Source organism: Misgurnus anguillicaudatus, chromosome 16 (genome assembly GCF_027580225.2).
Source record: "Misgurnus anguillicaudatus chromosome 16, ASM2758022v2, whole genome shotgun sequence".
NCBI lineage: Eukaryota > Metazoa > Chordata > Actinopteri > Cypriniformes > Cobitidae > Misgurnus > Misgurnus anguillicaudatus.
Window position 1 is genome coordinate 33,274,442 of NC_073352.2, and position 23,282 is coordinate 33,297,723.

The 23,282-nt window shown below is 38.6% G+C and overlaps 2 protein-coding genes across 3 annotated transcripts in view; one reads left to right on the forward strand and one right to left on the reverse strand.

Moving 5' to 3' along the window:
• Positions 1-604: 604 nt before the first annotated feature.
• On the reverse strand, positions 605-4,989 carry LOC129421939 (protein RD3). Its single transcript, XM_055177545.2, has 4 exons — positions 4,885-4,989; positions 3,835-4,010; positions 1,913-2,214; positions 605-1,761 (listed from the first exon to the last, which is right to left on the reverse strand). Exons 3-4 carry the CDS (start codon positions 2,212-2,214, stop codon positions 1,401-1,403), a joined length of 663 nt encoding a protein of 220 aa, XP_055033520.1. The 5' UTR covers positions 3,835-4,010; positions 4,885-4,989; the 3' UTR covers positions 605-1,400.
• A 4-nt stretch (positions 4,990-4,993) lies between these two features.
• The window catches only part of LOC129421936 (uncharacterized), a 42,570-nt gene continuing 24,281 nt past the window's right edge, over positions 4,994-23,282 (forward strand). The window contains exons 1-9 of one of the 2 annotated variants that reach the window (XM_055177539.2): positions 4,994-5,135; positions 6,103-6,328; positions 9,255-9,451; positions 10,909-11,012; positions 11,333-11,376; positions 11,492-11,753; positions 18,526-18,707; positions 19,074-19,199; positions 21,356-21,484. In XM_055177539.2, coding sequence (XP_055033514.2) covers positions 6,167-6,328; positions 9,255-9,451; positions 10,909-11,012; positions 11,333-11,376; positions 11,492-11,753; positions 18,526-18,707; positions 19,074-19,199; positions 21,356-21,484 — 1,206 coding nt within the window. In that variant the 5' untranslated portion in view covers positions 4,994-5,135; positions 6,103-6,166. The remainder of the gene's footprint in view (positions 5,136-6,102; positions 6,329-9,254; positions 9,452-10,908; positions 11,013-11,332; positions 11,377-11,491; positions 11,754-18,525; positions 18,708-19,073; positions 19,200-21,355; positions 21,485-23,282) is intronic. The other variant, XM_055177540.2, reaches the window with a different exon arrangement.

Sequence of the window (23,282 nt, forward strand, 5' to 3'; positions counted from 1 at the left end):
AATGACTATCGGGTGCGCGCGCAGCATGGGGTCAAACTGCTCATACCATCCAGGCTTTATAATTTAATCTAACAGGGCTGAAAAATGATGACTTACCTCAAATGAAGTGAGCACTACAAACACAAGCCTCTTTGATATTTGCATTGTTCCAGTCTGCATGTTAATTGCTTGCAGCCGCAGATGTTGTTTTTTTTGTTTTTGAGATTCTGCATGAATCGCGAAAACTTAAAGGCGGAGTCCACGATGTTTGAAAAACGCGTTGGAAAAGGAGACGGGTCGACTACCAAAACACACTTATAGCCAATAAAATCAAATCAAACGCCGGGTTGCGTATGTGTGGGGCGGGTCTATCAACAGAACGTCCGGATTCTATTGGGGTAGGGGCGTGTTTGTTTAGGTGATTTCAAATATCAACATTGGCTTTCAAACATCATGGACTCCGCCTTTAATGGAAGACCTGTTGCGATTTTCACAGCCCACGACGTAAGTAGGCATTTTTGACGATACCGAATAATACGCGACTCAATCTGCTGTAATGACTTTTCTGGCCCCGGCATGCGCGGTGGGAGCTGCCTGTGGCGTGGACCGTGAAGGGGTCTATATTTTTGTTAGTTTAACTTAAAAAATTAAGTTAAACAATTTCAACTTGATTTTATAAGTTAAGTCAACTTTTCACATGCCAAAACTTAAAGGAAAACACCACAGTTTTTCTATATTTTCCTTAGGATCCAAACAGGGATGAGTTTAGAAGCCACTAAAAAAATCGCCACGTTTTATTTTGTGCCACCATACTTACTCGTGTAACTATTCATGTAACTTTAAATAGGGAAAACATGGAGGTGTTTGGTGGCTTCTAAATTCATCCCTGTTTGGATCCTAAGGAATGAATGGGGCTAGGCTAAATGCTAACACATTCACGATGCGCTATACAAAGATTAAGTGCACGCATTGAAAAAAGATAGGTATGTATTCGTTTGTCTAAGTTGAGGTAAGAACGTAGTAAAATATTGAAAAAAATTGATGTTATCCTTTAAAATAATAGGTTGAATTGACTTGGAAAACCAGGTTGTTTTAACGTTATTTAACAGCTTAATTGTCAAGAAAGTTAAAATGAATTGTATATTCAAGTTGATTAAACCCAAAAATGCCAGTGCAACAAGGAATTTTTACAGTGATATGCTAAATATATACATGTCATCACAGTAAATACCCTCAGAAATAGGCTATAGGCTCACACATGCCTATACCTGTGATCTTGTGATCACATGTCTCTGTTTTCTTTGCTCTCTGTTTTCCAGTCCGTCCCTTAATCCTCACAGGATGTATTTTTCCAATCTCTTTCCATCATGCCTTTCATTGCCTTGCTTCTGTTCTTCCCTCTTTAAGTTTGCCTGCTTCATTCATCTCTGTGCTGCCTGCTCAAGAGGTGTGATCTCTGGCATGCTGAGACTCCGCCCCTTCCTGGTGCACATGGCTGTCGCCACCTGTTCAGCCATCTCCTCCTCTTCATCAGACCATGCGTTTTCTTGGAGGTCGTTGCGGGAACCACCAAAACTAATTTTCCCACGGCCCAGGGTGCGAAACTTGGATCGGAACGTGACGAAGGAAAGGCTTTTGCTGCGCTGTTTCTCCCAGCGGTTTACCCGATTCTGGAGCTCAGCATCGCCCTGAAGCTCATCCAGACAGGTTTGCAGGACACTCCTGAACAGTTTCGGGACCTCCGGCACCTCCGGCTCAAACTCTGACACTAGTTTTCGGAACCTTTGCAAAATAAGGAAACCTTTCAGATTCCTACAGTTCATGCAACTTACTAATACCAACTTGGTATTTTTTAAAGATTAAGACAATTCCTCTTCAAAAGATTTGAGTGCTTTGAGGCACTCTTTTAGACCTCACTGGTCAATGTTCTTACCTCGCAATGACCGGACCACACTGTTGAGGTGGTATCTGGGCACATAGGTCTTGCAGGTCCAGAACATCTCCAGGAGTGAGCTCGTAGGGTACACGAGGTTTAGACCCGGCCAGCCAGCTGTAGTCTGCAGAGGAAGAGTTTCGACGTCTGCGGCTCAGTGCTTCATTCTCTAGTCTGATCCGTTCGGTCCGTTTCACCATGGCACCCAGCTCCAACATCAAAGTATTGGTCACCAGTTCTTCTGGAGTCCGCTGGCCAGGAACCTTTGGCTCCAGGGAAAACACTACAGACCAGGGAAACATCTGTAAAAGCAAAAAGAGAATGAAGGAATGAGAACCAAAATCAGAAGAATTTAGATCAAAACTTTTTTTATCATTTTGGGTATTGCATGCATATGGTATATGTGGAAACACATTGCATGTTTATGCTATGTTTAGAAGGTTGCAACAATGATCCCTATGTAATATTTGGCAGACAAAATAGAGTCTGTATTCATTTTCTTTTTAAAGTAACTTGCACCGATACTACTGCTCACACAGTGCAGGTATTTGGGGTGTTTATTTGATAGCTTTAGGGCGAATTGCAACCAATAGATCAGTCCACCACTCACCTCTCTCTTTCAAAGCACTTAGAGAAGCTACGGTAACCGCTACAAAACAAACATGTCATGTCAACATAGTGACGAAACGCGTCAGTTTAGGCACAAAATGGCGACTTCATGAGAGATGTAAGGGAATGCTGCGGTGTATGCCGATAAAAACGGCTCTTTCAAGATAATAAAAAGTTTATACACTACTGAAAACGTATGTATTATAATGCATTTCTGTCAATAGATCCTCCCTAAAATTTACACATTGCACCTTTAAAAACATGCATCAAGTTAATTAATGACCACACTACTTGTACAAGAGTACCTTACTATTTAAAGGAAAACACCACTGTTCTTACCTCAACTTAGACTATACCTATCTTTTTTCAATGCGTGCACTTAATCTTTGTACAGCGCGTTGTGAATATGTTAGCATTTAGCCTAGCCCCATTCATTCCTTAAAAATTCACCACGTTTTATTTTGTGCCACCATACTTACTTGTGTAACTACTCATGTAACAAATTGTAAAAAATAGGGAAAATTGGGAAGTGTTTGGTGGCTTCTAAATTTATCCCTGTTTGGATCCTAAGGAATGAATGGGGCTAGGCTAAATGCTAACACATTCACGACGCGTTATACAAAGATTAAATGCACGCATTGAAAAAAGTTAGGTATGTATTAATATGTCTTAGTTGAGGTAAGAACATAGTCAAATATTGAAAACGTTGGTGTTTTCCTTTTTAGTGGGTTATGTAAGGAATAATTGACGACATGGACAGTTGAATTTTTTGAAAATAATGTACACCCGATCCGGTAATGCAGCCACGATGTTAAGTCAATTAATCCATAACATGGTGGTTACCACATTAGACATGGTTTTAAAGTTTTTGCACTTGTGTTTACAGAACAAGTTGTCTTATCATTTTTTTGTATATTGTTTTTTTCTGTATTTGTGTATCTTTGTTCTAGTTTTATATTATCAGGAATGAAAAACTGATCAAACAGACAGTGTTTCTTTACTGTATGCATTTTCTTCTCTTTTGAATTATTTTATAATTTTTATTTATTTCACTACCACACGTATATTTATGCTTTATTGGTTAAAATTAAATAAATCCGTTAATTCAGACAAACTTGGCGTAGTAATATAAAGCTGTAATGCGGTCGACAGTCCTGGAACTACTTCATAGGTGTGCGTTGACTGAAAAAAGCACACCCAACGTTACGTTCTTCAACCAATGAGAATGAAGCATTTAACAGCCCTTACTGCAAAAGTATGTAGTATCCTCCATATACGTTTAATAACACTCATTAGCATAAAATGAATATTACCTTTCAGATAATGAGAGATGTTTTCAGATGCTGAAGATGATAATCTTTGTATTCAAAGAAAAATGTAGGTGAAGCCAAAATATCAGAACCCCAAATCAAGGTTTGGTTTCCACCTTGAGCACTCCAGATGAGACAGCTCTGCTGCTCTGTGTTGTGTAGACACTGTGTGTGTAATCCTATATAAATATACAAGCTGGTATTTAGCTATCTGATTAGCTCGATGAACACACACACATGTAACAACAGTTGTGACCTCGTGCACAGCATAAAGAGCTGACTGCACAATATCTCCTTGTAAACAATAAGTACTTTTAATATTTCTGCAAATTTATTTGGTTTTTTTTATGCAACTTATAGCATTAAGTTGTTACATAAGTCATCATTGTGTATCTGTACACAGTCTGCGGTTGTGATCAGTCTGGAAGGTGGGGACAGAAATGTGAGCCCGGTTAAATGGTTTCCGCTTAATTCAGCACTTCAGAGTTTTAATCTGCATGTGTTTGATGATCATGGATTATACAGCGTCCCAATACACGCTTCTGAGAAGCAGCGAGGATAATCTGGTTACGTATTGTACAACAGTGTGTTACCTTATGCATGATGAACACTAGTACTAGTAGTATAGCTCAGTAGTAGGGTTCGAAGCCAGAACACACATAAGTTACCGATGAAAATGTACGTGCTTGTAATGCACCGTAAATTGCTTTGAATTAAAGCGTCTACCTGTTTTAATTTCCAACCTGAATGAAAAGATCGGAACCGCATTAATATGGAAATTGTATACATCTTGTTATATTGTGTGTTTGGTCGCTTGTTTCTTGTTTAAGCGATTGTTTAACGCATTGTATTCACCGTAACGTGTTAAATGCTTCAATGTCAGATTTTAATAAATTTTCTTATTTGCAAATAATCGACACAGTTTGTCTAACGTTCTTTTGTATTGCATAATAGCCTACAGAAATTAAAGAAAGCAAATATTGATGACCTTTTTTATTTCTGTATTTATATTTTAATTAAACTTCCAGAAGAGATTTGTCGCTTATTCTGTACTTCCACAGGTCCCGCCTCCTCTAGAAACGTCATCTACCCCCACGCCTCGCGTCAAATCAGGTTTCGCTGCAGTTCTGACCGAAGGGGCACGAGGCGGTGGCCGCGTGTGCTTGGTTTTGACTGTTCAAAATAACGACAATCTCGAAAAAACGTTAAGCTGCCAAACGTGTCACCGGAAAGGATTAATTTTATTTGATTGACAGCTACGCAAGCGGAGTAGATCGCGTTTCCCGAAGAATATCAGAAGCCCGGTAAGTGATGTCACATTGTGTTCATTTCACTGTAACATCTCTTTGCATTTAAAAATAAAATCTGGGTTTTGGTTTGCTTTTAAATATTGTCTAAAAATTATATAAATAACCGATTTCTCTTGCACTTTTTCCTGCGTTGTGCAAACTTTATTTTATTTACTGCCCGCCCGCGAATTTACAAATCGTACTATGGCCAACGTCTATGTAATCAATATTAATTAGCCCCTTTCTGCAGCGACCAATCACGTAGCTTAGTTAATATTTATGAGCCTATGCTTTGTCATAGTATGTTTATTATATTCGCTCAAAGAAAACGCTTTTTGTTGTTTAAATATGTATAAATATCCAAGTTAACGTGTATTTAAACTTTATTTAAATATGTTAAATAATCTTTTAGCCGGCCGGTTTGGTCATTGATTAATCCAGTCTGGCGTCAGCTGCATTTGAAAGCACCATCTTTGATGCTTTGAAATGTTAATGAAGGAACCCAACCTGGATTATCACAGTTTAGTGAAATTCACGAGCTGGATTTTCCTCATTCCTCTGTTAAAGCAATGCGACTGGTTTGTTATTGTCAGTCAAACTAAACTAGCAGGATGAGAGACGGTAATAAAGTAAACAGACTCTTCCATTTCGTTTGTTTGTATATGCTTACATACTCCAGACTTGACGTTTACTCATTTTTATGAAGGTCCCTTATGAGTGTTTCCATGAACACTCTAGCTGACAAACACACACCTACCCACACAAACATTTGTGTTTTTTACTTTAAGGATGCGGACACACTAATTCAACTTTTCGTTTTGTTATTCATTAGTGAATGTTATAAGTATGTAAACTGATATTTCTGGTTTAAAACAAGTACAGACAGCTGAGAGCTTCTTCCCCGAGGCGTCACGGTGGATCTTCACGAACAAAAACTGAGAGCCGAAGCAAACTCACATTCCCTCTATTTCTTTATTCTTAGCATTGGAAAATGACCAGCTGAGGTCTCTGAAGCATCGGTTTATACCCTTTAAGCATCTGTGGAGATGAGTTGGCCCGGGGAGGACTGGACCGTGGGTCTGACGGGTCACGTCCTGCAGAAGGTGAAGCAGCTTCAGGCACAAAATGAGAAATTGAACAAGGAAAGACAGCAGAGACAACTACAGCTGGACAATTCGGAAGTAGCGCTACACAAACAGAAGCTAAAGGTGTGTAGTGAAGCCCTCATGATCTTATGTTTACATGTGTGTATTAATATCAAGGCTTATGCAGAGTTGCAAGGTATTCAATAACGGTAGGTTTCCCAGATGTTGTTTGCATTAAGACCAAATGGTGTTCTAAGCTGAATGTAGCAATAAAGATGAGTTGAGTGCCTTTGTAGCTATAGAGTGCTATTGATCGTCTCAAGCTAGGCGTCTCGAGATGTGTTTTCGAAGCCAAAAGACATTTAACTTGATATGGGCTTGGCACAGTGGTGTGAAGTCAAAAGAATTTTGAAACCTACCGAGTCGTTCCCAGGTTAGAAAAGATGAGAACCTCTGCACAATGGTTTATCTTTTGTAATGGTGAGGTGCAAGGGTGTCTAATGGTGCTTTTCCATCACGTAGTACCCCACGGTTTGGGTTGGGTCAGCTTACTTTTGGAGGCTTTTCCACTGGGTGCAGTATATAGTAGTACTCAATACTTTTTTTTTTTAGTACCACCTCGGTTGGGTTTCCAAGCGAGCCGAGCTGATACCAAAACTTGATGCGAAAACACTGTAGATCACTGATTGGTCTGAGAGAATCACCACTGCCAGCGTCATCACCATAATGTAAAAGATTAGCTTTACCTTCATGCTAGCTTGCGCTTTCTCGTAGGGCTGTGATGATGCATTGCGTTCCCCATTAAAAAAATAACGACATGTTACTAAACTCGATAAAAAAGCTAACCAAGCCAAAGTGAGGTGAGCTGCTACTGACCTGACCTAAACCATGGGGTACTATGCAATGGAAAAGCGCCATAATGCTGCTCCTGGGGGTCCACTCTCCTACCTGCTCCAACCCCACTTAAAGGATAAGTCCATTTTCTTAAAAGAAAAATCAACATTTTGAATGACTTTCTTTGTTCAGTCGAGAAGAAATTATGTTTTTTGAGGAAGACATTGCAGGATTTTTCTCATTTTAATGGACTTTAATAGAGCCCAACATTTAATACGAGTTTCAAAGGACTGTAAACAATCCCAAACGAGGCACAAGGGTCCCATCCAGCAAAACGATTGTCATTTTTGACAATAAAAAATATACACTTTTAAAGCACAACTTCTCGTCATGTAGATCCGGTCGTGATGCGCCAGCTGACCCCACGCAATACGTCATGACGTCAAGAGGTCACAGAGGACGAACGCGAAACTCCGCCCCAGTGTTTACAAGTGTTGAGAAAGAGGACCGTTCCTACATTGCTGTATGTCAACTGATACTAATTAATGGCTTTGTGTCAGTTTATTGTTAAAATGGTCTGCAAATGTGCGTTTTATATATGTAACACGTGACCTCCCTACGTCACTACGCATTTACGTGAGGTCGCGCTGGACCGGACCTAGACGAAAAGTTGTGGTTTGAAAGTGCATATTTTTTATTTTTCTTGTCAAAAATGACAATCGTTTCGCTAGATAAGACCCTAATGCCTCGTTTGGGATTGTTTATAGTCCTTTGAAACTCTATTGAAAAAAACTGTTAAGTGTTAAGTATTAAATGTTGGGCTCTATTAAAGTCCATTAAAATGAGAAAAATCCTGCAATGTTTTCCTCAAAAAACATAATTTCTTCTCGACTGAACAAAGAAAGACATCAACATTTTGGATGACATGGTGGTGAGTAAATTATCTGGATTTTTCTTTTAAGAAAATGGACTAATCCTTTAAGACCTTTTCACACGGATTACAAAAAATACATGGAAAATTTGTTCAGGATAGTTTGATTTTTGGTTCATTACATTCACACTGCCAATGATTTTCCGGAATCTGTGCGTGCATTCACACACATACCGTAAAGATCCCATAAAGACGTGACACATTTCAAGTCCTGCACTTTGTAGATTTTTTTCCACAGCATCTGAAGTTTGCTTAATATCTGTGATTTTTCTCTCGAGATACCACGGGCGTGCGTGTTTGTTTATGACAAGGTCATAAGGAGCACGTGATTTGCTGTTCTGTCATGGTGGTGAATGATCTCAGCTTCAGCGCGGATAGTGACAAGCTCCCTGATCTCTGCTTCAGTCCAGTTTGCCGATATTTGTGAATGTTGATCTGCAAAACATCCTGGCAGATGTGTTGTTGAGGCAAATTAAACTCTGCATTACAGTAGCCTTCCAGGACAGAGTTTGGACACCCCTGGTGTAGTGGCCAATTGAGTGGAACGTCCGCATTTGGCGGCTCGCTTACTCGTAGCATTGTGTTTTAATGATGCATGTACTTTTAAATTAACATAACTTGCTTAATTTTCTAATGATTTTCAAACGGTTTGGTTTGTTATGAATGTCAAAGATGTACCTATGACACTGCATACTTAAATAAATAAAAAAATAATGAAACATGTTAAAACATCCAGAATTATAGCCACGCTAATAACGTTTGTAAGAAACCAAACCGTTTGAAAATTGGTAGAAAATTGAGCAAGTTATGGTCATTTAAAAGTACCTGCTCCATTAAAACTCAATGCTACAAGTGAGCGAGCTGCCTGTGGTAAGATGGCCGCCAGGGGATGACGTTAGAGACTCCGCTGTAACACATCTAGCCTTTATACATATCTATGGTATTACCAACGTGTTTTGGTTTCCTTGCCTTCATCATCAGGGTACAAACCATATAAACATAATGGTAAGTGGAAAGTTGCTGGTTTGATCCCCATAGGAAATGAGCTTGAGCCAGTCACAATTGAGCACAAAACTTAAAGCCTAGCCTAAATTTACTGTGCTGCTCTATGGTAAAGTGAATAGGCATTTTAGGTTGTCCACCTGGAGATCTGACAATAGATTCTTCATAAACTGGTTCATTAGTCATTCGCTGAGAATTGTTTTGCTTCTTTGTCAAGTCAATTTTCTCATGTCATTCTTCTTTTAATCCATCCATCCATCTCTATCTATCTCTCTCTCTCAGTATGAGGAGGTGCGTGTGGAGCTGGCTGCGGTTCAGAGGGAGCTGGGAGGGGTGCGTGAAGCAGCGCAGACAGAGGTGCAGATCAGGGAGCGGCTGGCTCATGACCTACAGGTCAAAACGGGACAAGTGAACTCGCTGGAGGGCCAACTCGATTCTGCCAAAAACCTGACACAAAGTCTCACGCAAGAGATTAAACGGTGAGGTGTACAATATACTCATATTTTTAATACAGTGCAGTAAGTTATCACTCAAGAGCTGCAGGTTTTTTTTGTTAAAGGCTCCAATAAATCATTTAATGAGCATTGCTCCTCCCCCTTTTACTCTTTAATCATCTTGGTTATGCCGAGATCACAAATTGTTATTTGTTACTTGCTGTTTGTGTTATATAAGCAAACATGTTCAACATGCTCATATAAATAATCAAAAATCTATGTAGTGCAAAAGTCAATATTTTGGCTCTTTTTAGTTCAACCAAAAATGAAAATAATGTCATTAATGACTCACCCTCATGCCGTTGTAAAAAACTTGTAAGTACACGAAAAGTTGTGGTTTAAAAGAGCATATTTTTTATTTTTCTTGTCAAAAATGACAATCGTTTTGCTAGATAAGACCCTAATGCCTCGTTTGGGATCGTTTATAGACCTTTGAAACAGTTGAAAAAAACTGTTAAGTATTAAATGTTGGGCTCTATTAAACTCCATTAAAATGAGAAAAATCCTGCAATGTTTTCCTCAAAAAACATTATTTCTTCTCGACTGAACAAAGAAAGACATCAACATTTTGGATGACATGGTGGGGAGTAAATTATCTGGATTTTTCTTTTAAGAAAATTGAATATTCCTTTAACCTCCTAAGAGCTGATGTGTCCACATATGTGGACATCACATTTTTTGTTGTTTGCACCATAATATTTAATTCGGTGTAACTGGAACCTGTTGTACACACACGTAGACACTTACACTGCCTCATGTTCAATTAAAAATATTTGGTTATTATATTTATTGGTTCTTCCTAACATACATGCACGTGTGTGTATTTATATATACAGAATTTTATACACACTAGTAGTACAAACATTTATGATGTAAACAAAAACTTTTGCAATTAATCATTATGCAGCCTTATTTGGGACAATGTTAAGTAACGAATGTAATCAAAATATATAACACTGCTAGTAGTTTTGGAATATTTAAAGTAAAAACATATATTTTTTACATTTTGAATTTTATCAGCGTTTAAGATTGCACTACCAAATATATGATCAAAACTTATTTTGGTGTCATGGGGTCTGCAAAGTCAAAGAGCCTAACCTAACACATCTCTTTACTGGTATGTAAATACTCCTCAGCTATAATAAACAGCCATAGTGTCATGTTATTTAAAGAGACCATAGTCCACGCTTCTGTCATTTTTATTTTTCTCAAAGTCCACTCATACTAAAGGGATTTTATATCAAAAACAGTGTAGTACTTTTTGACATTTTGCACCCTATTTTTTGACTCTGAATAAAATGAGCAGTTTATGCTACGGTACATTTAAGATATTTATTTGAAAAGAGTCTTAGCTGTGATTGGCTAACAGGTTGATTTTACAGTGTCTGTCATCAAAAAGTGGTCTGTATTGTGAATTTTAGCTTCTCTTCCTCTCTATGTAGACTCGAGGCAGAGCTGGAAAAGCTGCAGAAGGGAAATGGCTCTGGGGATTCAATGTTATTTTCCACACCTTGTTGGAACATGAGCTCTCCACGGGACTACAGCGGTATGATACCTCACATTCAGTCTATTTAGACTTGGACTCTTTTGTTTTATGTCTGTCATTTGATTCTCACAATGTCCCTCTTTTGATTACACAACATTGCATGATAAACTAGGGGAAAGAGCTCTTTGTGACTTATCCCAGATTGCATAGCACAGTTTGCTATTACATTGTTTGTCTTTCTGGTCTGTGTTTTATTAGTCGTACCTATGCTGTGCGTCTGTATTCTTTTGAGTGGGTTGGTGGGTGTCTGAGTGTGTGGAATGGATATGGATGGAGTGATCTGTACGTCACTGGTTTTGTAACATGTTTGAACTCTGCAGGTGGTTTCAAAGCAGAGGGTGATAGCAAAGCACAGCATGCCAGAGTAAGTCTGCTTTGAAGAGCAAAAACCAGTTGCCTTTCTTATTGAAATGTATTCTGTTTATATAAAAACAGTTCCTGTCGGTTACATGTTTGACTCGTCTCGTTTCCTCTTATAGCAGCAGCTGCAGTTTGGAGACATCCCTAAGCCTGTGGTGGGTGGGGCTTCATCACCGTTTCCACAGCAACCACAGAAATCCCCACCCCTTCGGCGTCACGTCCGCCAATCGGAAGCATCTACCCCCTCCTCGATGTTTCCATGGGAACGTGATGATTTGTGGTCCACTCCCAAAGGACGGCCAGCTTCTTCTGTGTCATCCTGTGATGTCGTAAAGAGCAGTGACTCGGGGATAGAAGATGCTTTGAGAAACGAGATCGATGGTGAGCTTCTACACACTCGATTTGGGTTTAAGGAGATTGCGGCTTGTTTTACACCTCCCACTTTTAATAATCCATTAATTTTTTTTTTATTAAATCCCATCCTGAATCATTTCCCTCTCTGTTTTACTCAGAATTGTGTAGTATTACATAAATTAAATGTTTTGGCAGGCATTTACTGTGTATAGCGTTTGTTGTTTCCATAAGGATTAGATTTATGTTGGGGCACCTCTGACTAAAATTGACCCAAAAACCCAATTAAAGGAATATTCCACTTTCATTAAAAATTCTGATAATTAACTCACCCCACTGTCATCCAAGATGATTGATTTTTTATTTTGTATTTTGTTCAGTCAAAAAGAAATTAAGTATTTTGAGGAAAACATTCCAGTAGGGTAGCACGATTATAACAAAAATCATAATTGTCGATTATTCCCTTGATATTGTAATTGCGATTATGATTCTTATTGTTGTTATTATTGCCGATTGATAGACTTTACAACAAAGTTTTGAAATGTTTTATAACTTTCTGTAAAGCAGCTGCATTGTAAATTCTAAACATCCCAAACTAAATAATATAATGTAAATAGACGGTTTCACCTAGCCTGGGTTTTCCCATGCTGTCTTGCGCAGATTTATTCACTCTGCAAGTCTAGCATGGAAACCATGGACTAATTTTTCGCCTCAAATAGGGAACCAATCACAGAACGGGGAGGAGGCAGCAAGACAATGATGACGTCTGTGCAAATTTCATAATGCGAACGTGTTAACACAAGCTTTTTATTCTGCTATAATATTTAACACTATAAACAATAATATATGTTATTTTATATACAAACTATAATCTTGACATGCACATTAGGTTAATGTTGGTGCAGTTTGATTCAGAGGACTCATTGGTTTGGTGTATTAATTTTCATTGTAAGCCTTTGAAAAGTAATTATTTTAGAAGCAATTTTGTAATATTTACAGCTTAAATTCTCTAATATATAAAAAAAAAGTAAAATCATTCCGCACAATTTCCACAGGAAAAGCAAAAAAGTCTCCAGAAGCCGGAGCCACGTCTTCCCTCTCTTGTGCACAGTTGCCGTCGTTGGTCTCACTTTCAGCCTCCTTCCTATTACGAGGTGTTACTGTAAAAAAAAAAGCGCTGGTAAAAAATGGTTTATTCATAGTTCGAATACGGATATTTCACGTCATGTTCGAATGCATATTCGAATATCGAATAAAAAGTGACAGTCCTAATCCCGATTAAAAAATTTTTATTTAATTTTGCAGACCTACATTCCAAGATTTTTCTCCAGCTAGTGGACTTTAATTGAACCCTTAAACCCTTATGTCTCGGTTGGGATCATTTAGAGCCCTTTGAAGCTGCATTGAAACTGCAATTTGGACCTTCAAACCGTTGGGTTCAATTGAAGTCTACTATATGGAGAAAAATCCTAAGATGTTTCCCTCAAAAAACTGAAGGAAGAAATAAAGACTAAAACATCTTGGTTGGTGGTGAGTAAAGTATCAGGAAAAGTTCTTATGAAAGTGAAGTAATCCTTTAATTGTCATAAATGAAAACCATGAAATAAGTCACAGTTTGCTCTCTCTCATCACATTGGCCCTACATTACACGAAGAGTGTTAAATAATGCAAGTGTATTGTGCTGTATTATGAGAGTATGCGTTTTAATGGGAGTGCACTGTTGTGTAGTGGGCGGGACAGATTTGTGTAGTTTTTGCATGTTAGTGAAGGAAGTATTTCTATAGCAATACAAGCAGTATTGAGAGTAAGCATATATCTTGATTTGTTGTAAGAAGCTGTGCGTATAAGATTAATATAGTGCATTCAAGGAAGTTTTAAATTGCTAAACTCTGTGTTTGCGATAAATTAATCAATAGGAGCAGATCTGTATTTATTCATGACATATCAGTTTATTGACGTAGCCAGTTTGATTATTAATTAACGATAATGTCAGGTTTCCAATAATGCAAATCCCATTGCAGCAGGCAGAGAACCTAACCCAGCACAAACTGAATATGATCAGAGAGTCTGATCTGGGTTTTTGTGGGTGTGTTTTCTGTAATCAGAATATGATACAGTATCAGTGTTAAAGGGACAGTTCACCCAAAAATAAAAATCTCATGATTTTCTAACTCTATTGTTGTTACAAACCTGTATAAATGTCTTTGTTCTGATGAACACAAAGGAAGATATTTGACCAAACCCATCATGAGCCCCATTCACTTTCATGGTATTCTTTTTTTTCTACTATGGAAGTCATTGGGGCTTATGATTGGTTTTGTTAACTTTGTGTTCATCAGAAAAAAAATGTATACAGGTTTGTAACAACATGGGGGCGAGTAAATTATGACAAAATTTTCTTTTTGGGTAAACTGTCCCTTTAAAGGAAAACAACAAAGTTTTATTATACTTTACTATGTTCTTAACTCAATTTAAACAAATTAATGCATACCTATCTTTTTCAATGCGTGCAATTATGTTTGTACAGCGCGTTGTGAATGTGTTAGCATTTAGCCTAGCCACATTTATTCCTTAGGATCCAAACAGGGATGAATTGAGGGTGCACTCACATTATCCAAACCAAACCATGCCCCAGCGCGATTCTCACCCCTCCCTACTCCCCAAGGTGCACACACTCACACAGTACTTTTTAACGATCCGAGTCCCGGCGCGCTTTCGTCGTTAAGATGTGATTGTTTTGAAAAAAGCAGGAAGTAAAGCGTTTGGGGCGCGATTACAGACAGACCTCTCACATGTCATCATATTGCTTAGTTGATCTGTCACGCGTGCAGCTCGGACATTCACGTAACCCCGCTGCTCGCATCAAAAGATTTTTACGGAGGCAGATGAAGGTGAGTGGTCGTCTTCACCTTTTGAACCGCGCTCTGGCCCACCTCTGCAACCCGGCCGCAGCGCGATTAACCAATCCGCGCCCGGGCGCGGAACAGAGCAATCACACTAGTCAAACAAACCAGGCTTTGGGGGTCAAACGCGCCAGAGCGCGGTTTGGTTTGGATAGTGTGAGTGCGCCCTTAGAAGCCACCAAACACTTAAAGGTTTCCCTATTTAAAGACTGTTACATGAGTAGTTACACAAGTAAGTATGTTGGCACAAAATAAAACGTGGCATTTTTTTAAGGGGATAAAAATTAGATCTATGTTGTATGGGGGAAGATCACTTAGTTTGCAGCACTTCGATCTCGGGCGCAGTAATATTGACAGAAGTTTGCGCAAGAGGGGAAGTGATGATGTTACTGCGCGCCTAGGGCGAAGCTGGTAAACAATATAGTTTTTCATTTTTTATCTGCTTAAAAAAGTGCCATTTTTTTATTTTGTGCAACCATACTTACTTATGTAACTACTCATGTAACAGTCTATAAATAGGGAAACCATGGATGTTTTTGGTGGCTTCTAAATTCATCCCTGTTTGGATCCTAAGGAATGAATGGGGCTAGGCTAAATGCTAACACATTTACGACGTGCTGTACAAAGATTAAGGGCACACATTGAATAAATATAGGTATGTATTAATTCGCCCAAGTTGAGGTAAGAACGTAGTAAAAAATTTAAAAACTGTGGTGTTTTCCTTTAATGCCATTATATAAACTTTGGTCAATAGATACCAGATGATTGTTTTTAAACAGCAGCTGGTAACTGATATGAGGACTGGTATTACTAGTCTTAAATTATAATCTAGAATGTTATGTGCTGATAACGGGTATCAAAACATTGTAATAATGTGCAGTAGGAAAGTTGGATAGCTTTTTGGATATTTTTGATGTGTTAATAGCTGTTGTGCAAATGTGCTTTAAAGAGTGAGTTTGAGCGTTTCATTTCACTTCCATGCTCAAGTTCAAATTTGTACACTTGGCACGAGAGGATGAGGACATGCAGAAGAGATGGAGAGAGAGAATGAGTGCAGTAGATAGACTGGCAGTCTGTTGCCAGAAATAGCTAAATTTGTTTTGTATGCTGTTGGTAAGAGCGATTTTAATGGGTGTGTGTATAAGTGCGCTCAAGAGATGAGGGTTTTTGTGTGCATGTGAAGAATGTTCTCCATTGTTTTGTTGAGTCATCAGGGTTGGTCATTATTCACACACAGCTGACTGTGACAGCTCTCTATATCAGAACCGATTCGTACTTTAAACACAGCAACCTTCACATGGCTTCCTGGTTGGGATTGTAAACTTTACTGGAATGTAAATGCTCATCAGCTATAATAAACAGCCACGGTGTCATGATTCAGCGGTCATTTAAAGAGACCGTAATCCACACTTTTATGGCATTTTATTTTCCTTACATCCAAAACAGTGTAGTACTTTCTGTCATTTATGCTATGCTATGTTTATGCTATGGTACATTTTTAAAGGATAAGTCAATTTTCTTTAAAAAAAATCCAGATAATTTACTCACCACCATGTCATCCAAAATGTTGATGTCTTTCTTAGTTCAGTCGAGAAGAAATTATGTTTTTTGAGGAAAACATTCCAGGATTTTTCTCATTTTAATGGACATTAATGGACCCCAATACTTAACAGTTTTAGTGCAGTTTAGAATTGCAATTTCAACGCAGCTTCAAAGGAATCTAAACGATCACAAATGAGGCCTAAGGGTCTTATCTAGCGAAACGATCATTTTTGGCAAGAAAAATTAAAAAATGCACTTTTAAACCACAACTTCTCGTCTATCTCCGGTCCTGTGACGCGCCAGTGCGACTTCACGTAATTGCGTAATGCTGTGGAAAGGTCATGTGTTACATATATGAAACACACATTTGTTGACCATTTTAAACAATAAACGGACACAAAGACATTCATTAGTATCATTCCACATACAACAATGTCAGAACGGTCCTCTTTCTCCACACTTATAAACACTGGGGCGTAGTTTCGCATACGTCATCCATGACCTCTTGACGTGATGACGTATTACGTGAGCAGACCCGTCGCCAGACCTCAGTCTTAAGGGGGGCATATGAAATGCATGGGAGGGCACACTTATTATTAGCCTACAGTACGTATACTTATAATAATATATACTCTATTCGCGCAGCACGTAATCATCACTTTAAACAACCATCAGCAATATGACCAGATAGCCTATAGCCTACACACCACATTACATATAGAAACAATTTTATGAATATCCATAAATCTATACAACATATTACATGTAACACCAGAGACATCTCTCAAACATTGCATTTTAAAGCAGTCAACAGAGGGACATGCATTGCCATGAGACACGTGCGCGCGCACACACACATTCACACACACGCACGCAGACTTTGAACCTACGGTACTGTGGAGGCAGCGCTGTCGTCTCTCCCTCCCCTCCTGTCAGTACAGCGGCAGGCGGCGTTTCTCCGAGCAGAAGCTCCTCATTAATAAAGTGTCCACTCGGAATTAAACTTGTGAGTGAGGTCCTTTTCAGAAGCAAGCTGAATCACCGCAGTGAACAAGTCCAGATCTTCTGAATGTAGGAGTCTGTTAGCCCCGGGGTCGGGCTCCACGGTAGAGGGCTCCACGGTAGAGGTCGTCACGGGTCCACTTAGATCCGAAAACCCGAGGTCCGACCCGAGACCCGATCGGGTTCGGGTCTAAAAGTTTCACATGTGCCTCGTACACGGGTCGGGTACAACAATAGCGGCATCGGGTCTCGGGTAATTTAAAAATGAATGTGTTTTTTCTGAACGGACCCGAGAAGACCCGAACTCTCTCGCCTGTGTGCGTCAGTGTCCTTTTCAAACCTCTCATCTGTTTGCCAAGAGCGCTTGCGACATTGTGTGGTTGTCGGAAGGTTCATTTTCGTTGAGACAAACATGTCAGTCAATTATAAATGTACATTTTAGCGGTTACGTTGGTGTCGTCGTCAGATAACAAAGTAAAACGAATGGAGCAGCTCGCCAAATTGGTTGCAAGGCCACCGGAGTTTCTTTCTGTCTGACTGCTGCGCGTCTTTTGGAGACTGTTGTTGGGCTTTTAACCATTTGCGGATAATATCCATCTTAAAGCAGTATAGCTAGCGAAAACTCATCCAGTTTAAAAAAAGTGCGGTAACTGTTGAGCGGCTACACTGACGTAGGCTACGTCACGTACGTGTCGTACGTAGCCTCGTGATAGGCTGTTGCAGTGTAGCTAGATTCCCATCAATCAAACAAAATCACACCATTGTTTTTTATATTTTTAATGTTTTAATTATAAAGAATACAACATTAATGCAACACAAAATTAGCAACATTAATAATTTAAAATGACAGTATTTTTTTAAATACTGGGGGGGCACAAGCGTCCTTGAGGGCGGGCCCGGCCCCCTAAGGCCCGCCCATGGCGACGGGTGTGTACGTGAGGTCGCGCTGTTGCATCCAGGACCGGAGGAAGATGAGAAATTGTGGTTTTAAAGTGCATATTTTTCATTTTTCTTGCCAAAAATGACAAACGGTTCACTAGATAAGACCCTTATGCCTCGTTTCGGATCGTTTAGAGTCTTTTGAAACTGCAATTTTAAACTACAAGTGTTGGGGTCCATTAAAGTCCATTAAATGAGAAAAATCCTGTAATGTTTCCCTCAAAAAAAAAAAAAAAAAATATTCTAGACCAAACAAAGAAAGACATCAACATTTTGGATGACATGGTGGTGAGTTAATTAATTGGATTATTTTTAAGAAACCGACTAATCCTTTAATATATGTAACAGGTGGGTTTTACACTGTCAGCTATCAAAAAGTGGTCTGTATTGTGAATGTTAGCCTCTGTCTCTGTCAGGTCTTCGTGTACGTGTATCAGACCTGCAGCGTAAGGCTCAGATTGAGTCTGAGCATTTGAAGGATGTGGAGTCACGTCTGGCTCAGGCTAACAGAGACATCAGCACCAAAGATCAGAGTCTAACACGCATTCAGGACCAGCTGACCCGCGCACAGACCCGCATCACACAGGAGACTGACCGGGTGAGCACACGTGACTGCAGGGACAAAACACACCCAAAACGGTGTGTTTCAGTCATATTTATGTCTCGTTCAAAATTGTAATAAGCGATAGTTTGGCCAAAAATTTAAATAACCCCATGATTTACTTTTATGAAAAAAGATGTATGTATGTATCTCAAATGGCTTGAGGGTGAGTAAATCATGGGGTAATGATTTGGCCAAACTATTGCTTTAATGCTTACGCAGGTATACACAAAAATTTGAATTTGATATACACATTCAGACACACTTACCCCTGGAGGCGTCACCGCAGTGACGCAGCACAAGTTCCACTAAAGCAAGTGTGTATTCATGAGTTAATTGTGTGATGTACGTGCATGTGTGTAGGCCCAGACTGCTGAGCAGAGAGTCAAACAGCTTCAGGAGGAGTTGAAATGTCAAAGGCAGAACGCAGAAGCGACTCGCTGCAATGCAGAACAGCGCAGGAAAGACATGGAGCGAGAGCACCAGAGGGTGAGACCTGTGTGTGTGTGTGTGTGTGTGTGTGTGTGTGTGTGTGTGTGTGTGTGTGTGTGTGTGTGTGTGCGTGTGTGTGTGTGTTTACTAAACTGACCTTTTAAATAAATCAGGTCTGATTAAGAAACACGCACTGATCTGAGAATCAGTCTGAATTGAACTCGAGGCTGTTTACATCTGGAATTAAGATGCGTTTTGGTCGATTGGAGTGGAAGATGCTAAAGACGGGTATAAATGGGGTGTAAAAGTTTTGAGCTTGTTCACTTTCGACCACATTCAGAGGTAGTCGAAAACGCATTCGATCAGATTGCTTTTGTGGTGCATGAATATGTTTGAATGGCCACAAAAGGTCGCCTACTCTCCGCTTATTAATCTAATGTAATGTACCTAGCACAATGTTTTTCCATTGGACATGACTTCTAGCGTGAACCCAAAGTGTTCAGTGCAATCACTAGGCTTTCAGTAGCTGCATTTACATGGACAATTTTAATCGGTTTAAATGTTTAACCAGAATGAAAATGCTCCATGTAAACAACTCAATCGGAATAAAAGAGCCAAGCAGATTAAAAAATCGAATCGGATTGAGAGCGGTGGTTTATACCTTTTTTTATGATTTTCACAAAAGTTTAATGTCTTCTAGAAAACTTTCTTCTTTGAATATATAAACTTACAATATATCAAATGAAAGAACAGACCCTCTGCTTTCAAACAAAAAATGTTTCATCCTACCTTTATTTATTCTCTCTTTATCACCTCTCAAATATGGGTTGGTTTCTTCAAAAACAGATAATTCCATTTTTTTGCTCAAAAGGACATGTAATCACTTCATCAGAAACTAGGAGGCTGTGCGTGTTGAACCTTCTTCTTTGTTTCTTTTTGATTGACCAAAACACATCTTAAAGGAAAAATTCAATTTTCTTAAAAGAAAAATCCAGATAATTTACTCACCACCATATCATCCAAAATGTTAATGTCTTTCTTTGTTCAGTCTAAGGGAAGTTGTGTTTTTTGGGGAGAACATTGCGGGATTTTTCTCATTTTGATGGACTTTGGCGGACACCAACAATTAACACTTAACTCAACACTTAACAGTTTTTTTCAACGGAGTTTCAAAGGACTATAAACAATCTCAAACGAGGCATAAGTGTCTTATCTAGCAAAACGATTGTCATTTTTGACAAGAAAAATAACAAATATACACTTTTAAACCACAACTTCTTGTCTAGATCCGGTCGTGATGCGCCAGCGTGACCCCACGCAATACGTCATCAGTCAAGAGGTCACAGAGGACGAACGCGAAACTCCGCCCCAGTGTTTACAAGTGTGTTGAAAGAGGACCGTTCCTACGTTGTTGTATGTCAACTGATACTAATTAATGTCTTTGTGTCAGTTTATTGTTTACAATGGTCCGCAAATGTGCGCTTTATATGTGTAACACGTGACCGCCCTACGTCACTACGCATTTACGTTAGGTCGCGCTGGACCGGACCTGGACGAGGGGTTGTGGTTTGAAAGTGTATATTTGTTGTTTTTGTTGTCAATAATGACGGTCGTTTTGCTGGATGGGACCCTTGTGCCTCGTTTGGGATCGTTTGGAGTCCTTTGAAACTCAGTTGAAAAAAAGTTAAGTGTTAATATTTGGTGTCTATTGAAGTCCATTAAAATGAGAAAAATCCTGCAATGTTTTCCTCAAAAAACTTAATTTCTTCTCTACTGAACAAAGAAAGACATCAACATTTTGGATGACATGGTGGTGAGTAAATATCTGGATTTTTCTTTTAAGAAAATGGAATATTCCTTTTAATACCAGGTATAAACAGCCCCCAAGAGAGGCTGAAGTAGTTCAATACTCACTGAATGAATCAATCATTGACTGTGGATTAAACAACTGACTTTTTCACTGAAGTGTAAGCGGCATTCAATTCTAATTCAAGACAGGAACTATTTTAAGCTATTCTAAAAATGCAAAAAAAATGGGTGGATTTAGTTACTGCAGAATGCTTTAGGACTTCAAGATGCACTGGTCTGATCACTTTCGTTCAGGTCAAATCCCAATTTAAAATTCTAAAGTCAAATTTCCTACCTAAATAAATCCTCATTTCTAGAGCTAGATGACTTAAGAAAAACAGATTGTTGTGGTTGATGTGTTATAGGAGCTGTTGGAGCAGCAGAGAGAGAGACAAGTTATGGAGAAACAACATCAGCAGGAAGTTAACAGACTCAACCAGGAGATCCAGCAGGCCAGGGTCCTTCACAACACGCTGCAGTCCCAACATGACAAGGTACATTTGTTGGATGCTACATAACCAATGATGCTATTAACTTTACTACATTTCTCAGTAGAATTTCAGCGGTTCCAGTAAAAAGGCTGTTTTTAAGTTAACAAATTCACGGTTTTTATGTTGCATTTTATCAAGATGATAATCAAACATCTATTATATCCTTTTTCTAAGGTAGGACTGATAAGTCTGATTCTGAAAAAAAGATTCAAAGAGAGTGCATTGTCTGTAGCAAAAAATAAAATGAAGTACTGTTATTTGGGTGATTCTCACGAAAACTTGGTTTTAAAAATGTCAAGCATGAAAATGTAAAAATTGCTTAAATTTACTTTTTTTCCCACCAGACATTAAAAAACAAAGTCTGGAGTAAATGGGAACATTAATTTAAAAACTTTTACTTATCATTTAACACTTTTTGTAACATAATTTAAAAAATTAGTCCTAAAAAATCTCATTAACGCAACAGTCAGAAAACATCAACACTGACATATTTTCAAAATGACATAACAAACCTGAAAGAACATAATTTGGAGATTCTGCACATGCATTTAAAATCAAACTATTATGCTTCTATTAATTAAATTAACATTTAATAAGCATCTGTTGCGGTAATGATAATCAAAATGTCGTGTAAGCATTCTGACAAGACAATATTTCAAATTAACTGTAAAAAAATGATCTTACCTGGTAGCCATCTTGAAGTAACTGGTCCATGTGCTTGGTCACTCAAAATCAAACTTTATTAAAATTCTGTATGTGTGCTTAAACTGTTCTCAAAAAGTGTTGCGGAGGATGAGAACATCAGGCATGTACACATCATTTTCCTAATTTTTCTTCATTATTATTATACATGAATATTCAGTAAATATTTTTTCTGTCATCTAAAGTAGTCTAGCAAAACATCCATTTATTTTTTTTCTTAATATTTTTGTGTTAATTTGATTAAATTACAACATAACGCATGTTCAAACACAGCCGGACACATTGCGGTAATGAGAATTTCAGCAGAAAATGAGATAAAATTTCCAATTATAAATTCTTGTGTTGAAATCACACATTGTGCAAGGTAGAACACAGTATTGTGTTAATTCTGATGCTTTTTAATGTTACTATATTACACATTTTAAAGCTAAAATCATTAGTGCCGTGGTGTTTCAATGGTTTCGTGAGAATCACTCGTATAGCAGCATTGCTATGCTAATCTTGCAGGCTTCCCTGAAGAGGGTCTTGCTTTCAGGATCCTAACCGTATTTGCATTTTCTGTATTGGACCCTATCAGATCCACTGCGAATGCCATTTCGTTGCATTAACAGCCAGCCTCGTCTCGAATGATGTTTAAAAGCCCAGGTGTGTGTTTGGGATCGAGCATCATTGTGATGATGGCTAGTTTTACTGGTTTCATTTTTTTCACCGGCTGTATGTGTTTGCGCAGGTGCCGCACACACATGCTTGATTTTTCGACAATCATTAAGTTTTATCGATTTAATTCTTATCGACAATTAATTGAAGATCGATTAATTATTAACATCCCTTATTGACATCATTCAATCAGGAAGTAGAGGGCTGTAGACCAAACCGGCCGTTCGCTGTAGACTTTGAAAGGGGAATTCTGTTAAAGAAAGTATATCTCTTGGCATTGAACTTTGAGCTTTATCATTTTACAGGTATTATTTATGCTCTAACGGCAACCTTAATGGTAATGGAATGGTGCGCTGTAATTTTTGGAGCGGATTTATTGCATTCTGTAGAAAAGGAGGAGTGGCGTTTATTGCGTTTTGGGAAAAAAGGGAGAAAAGATGAA

Excerpts from the sequence above, each read along its gene's own strand:
- LOC129421939 (XM_055177545.2), bottom strand. The coding sequence starts at position 2,214 with ATGTTTCCCTGGTCTGTAGTGTTTTCCCTGGAGCCAAAGGTTCCTGGC. Across the intron at positions 1,762-1,912 it reads TGTGGTCCGGTCATTGCGAG|GTTCCGAAAACTAGTGTCAG; the intron begins GTAAGAACATTG and ends TATTTTGCAAAG.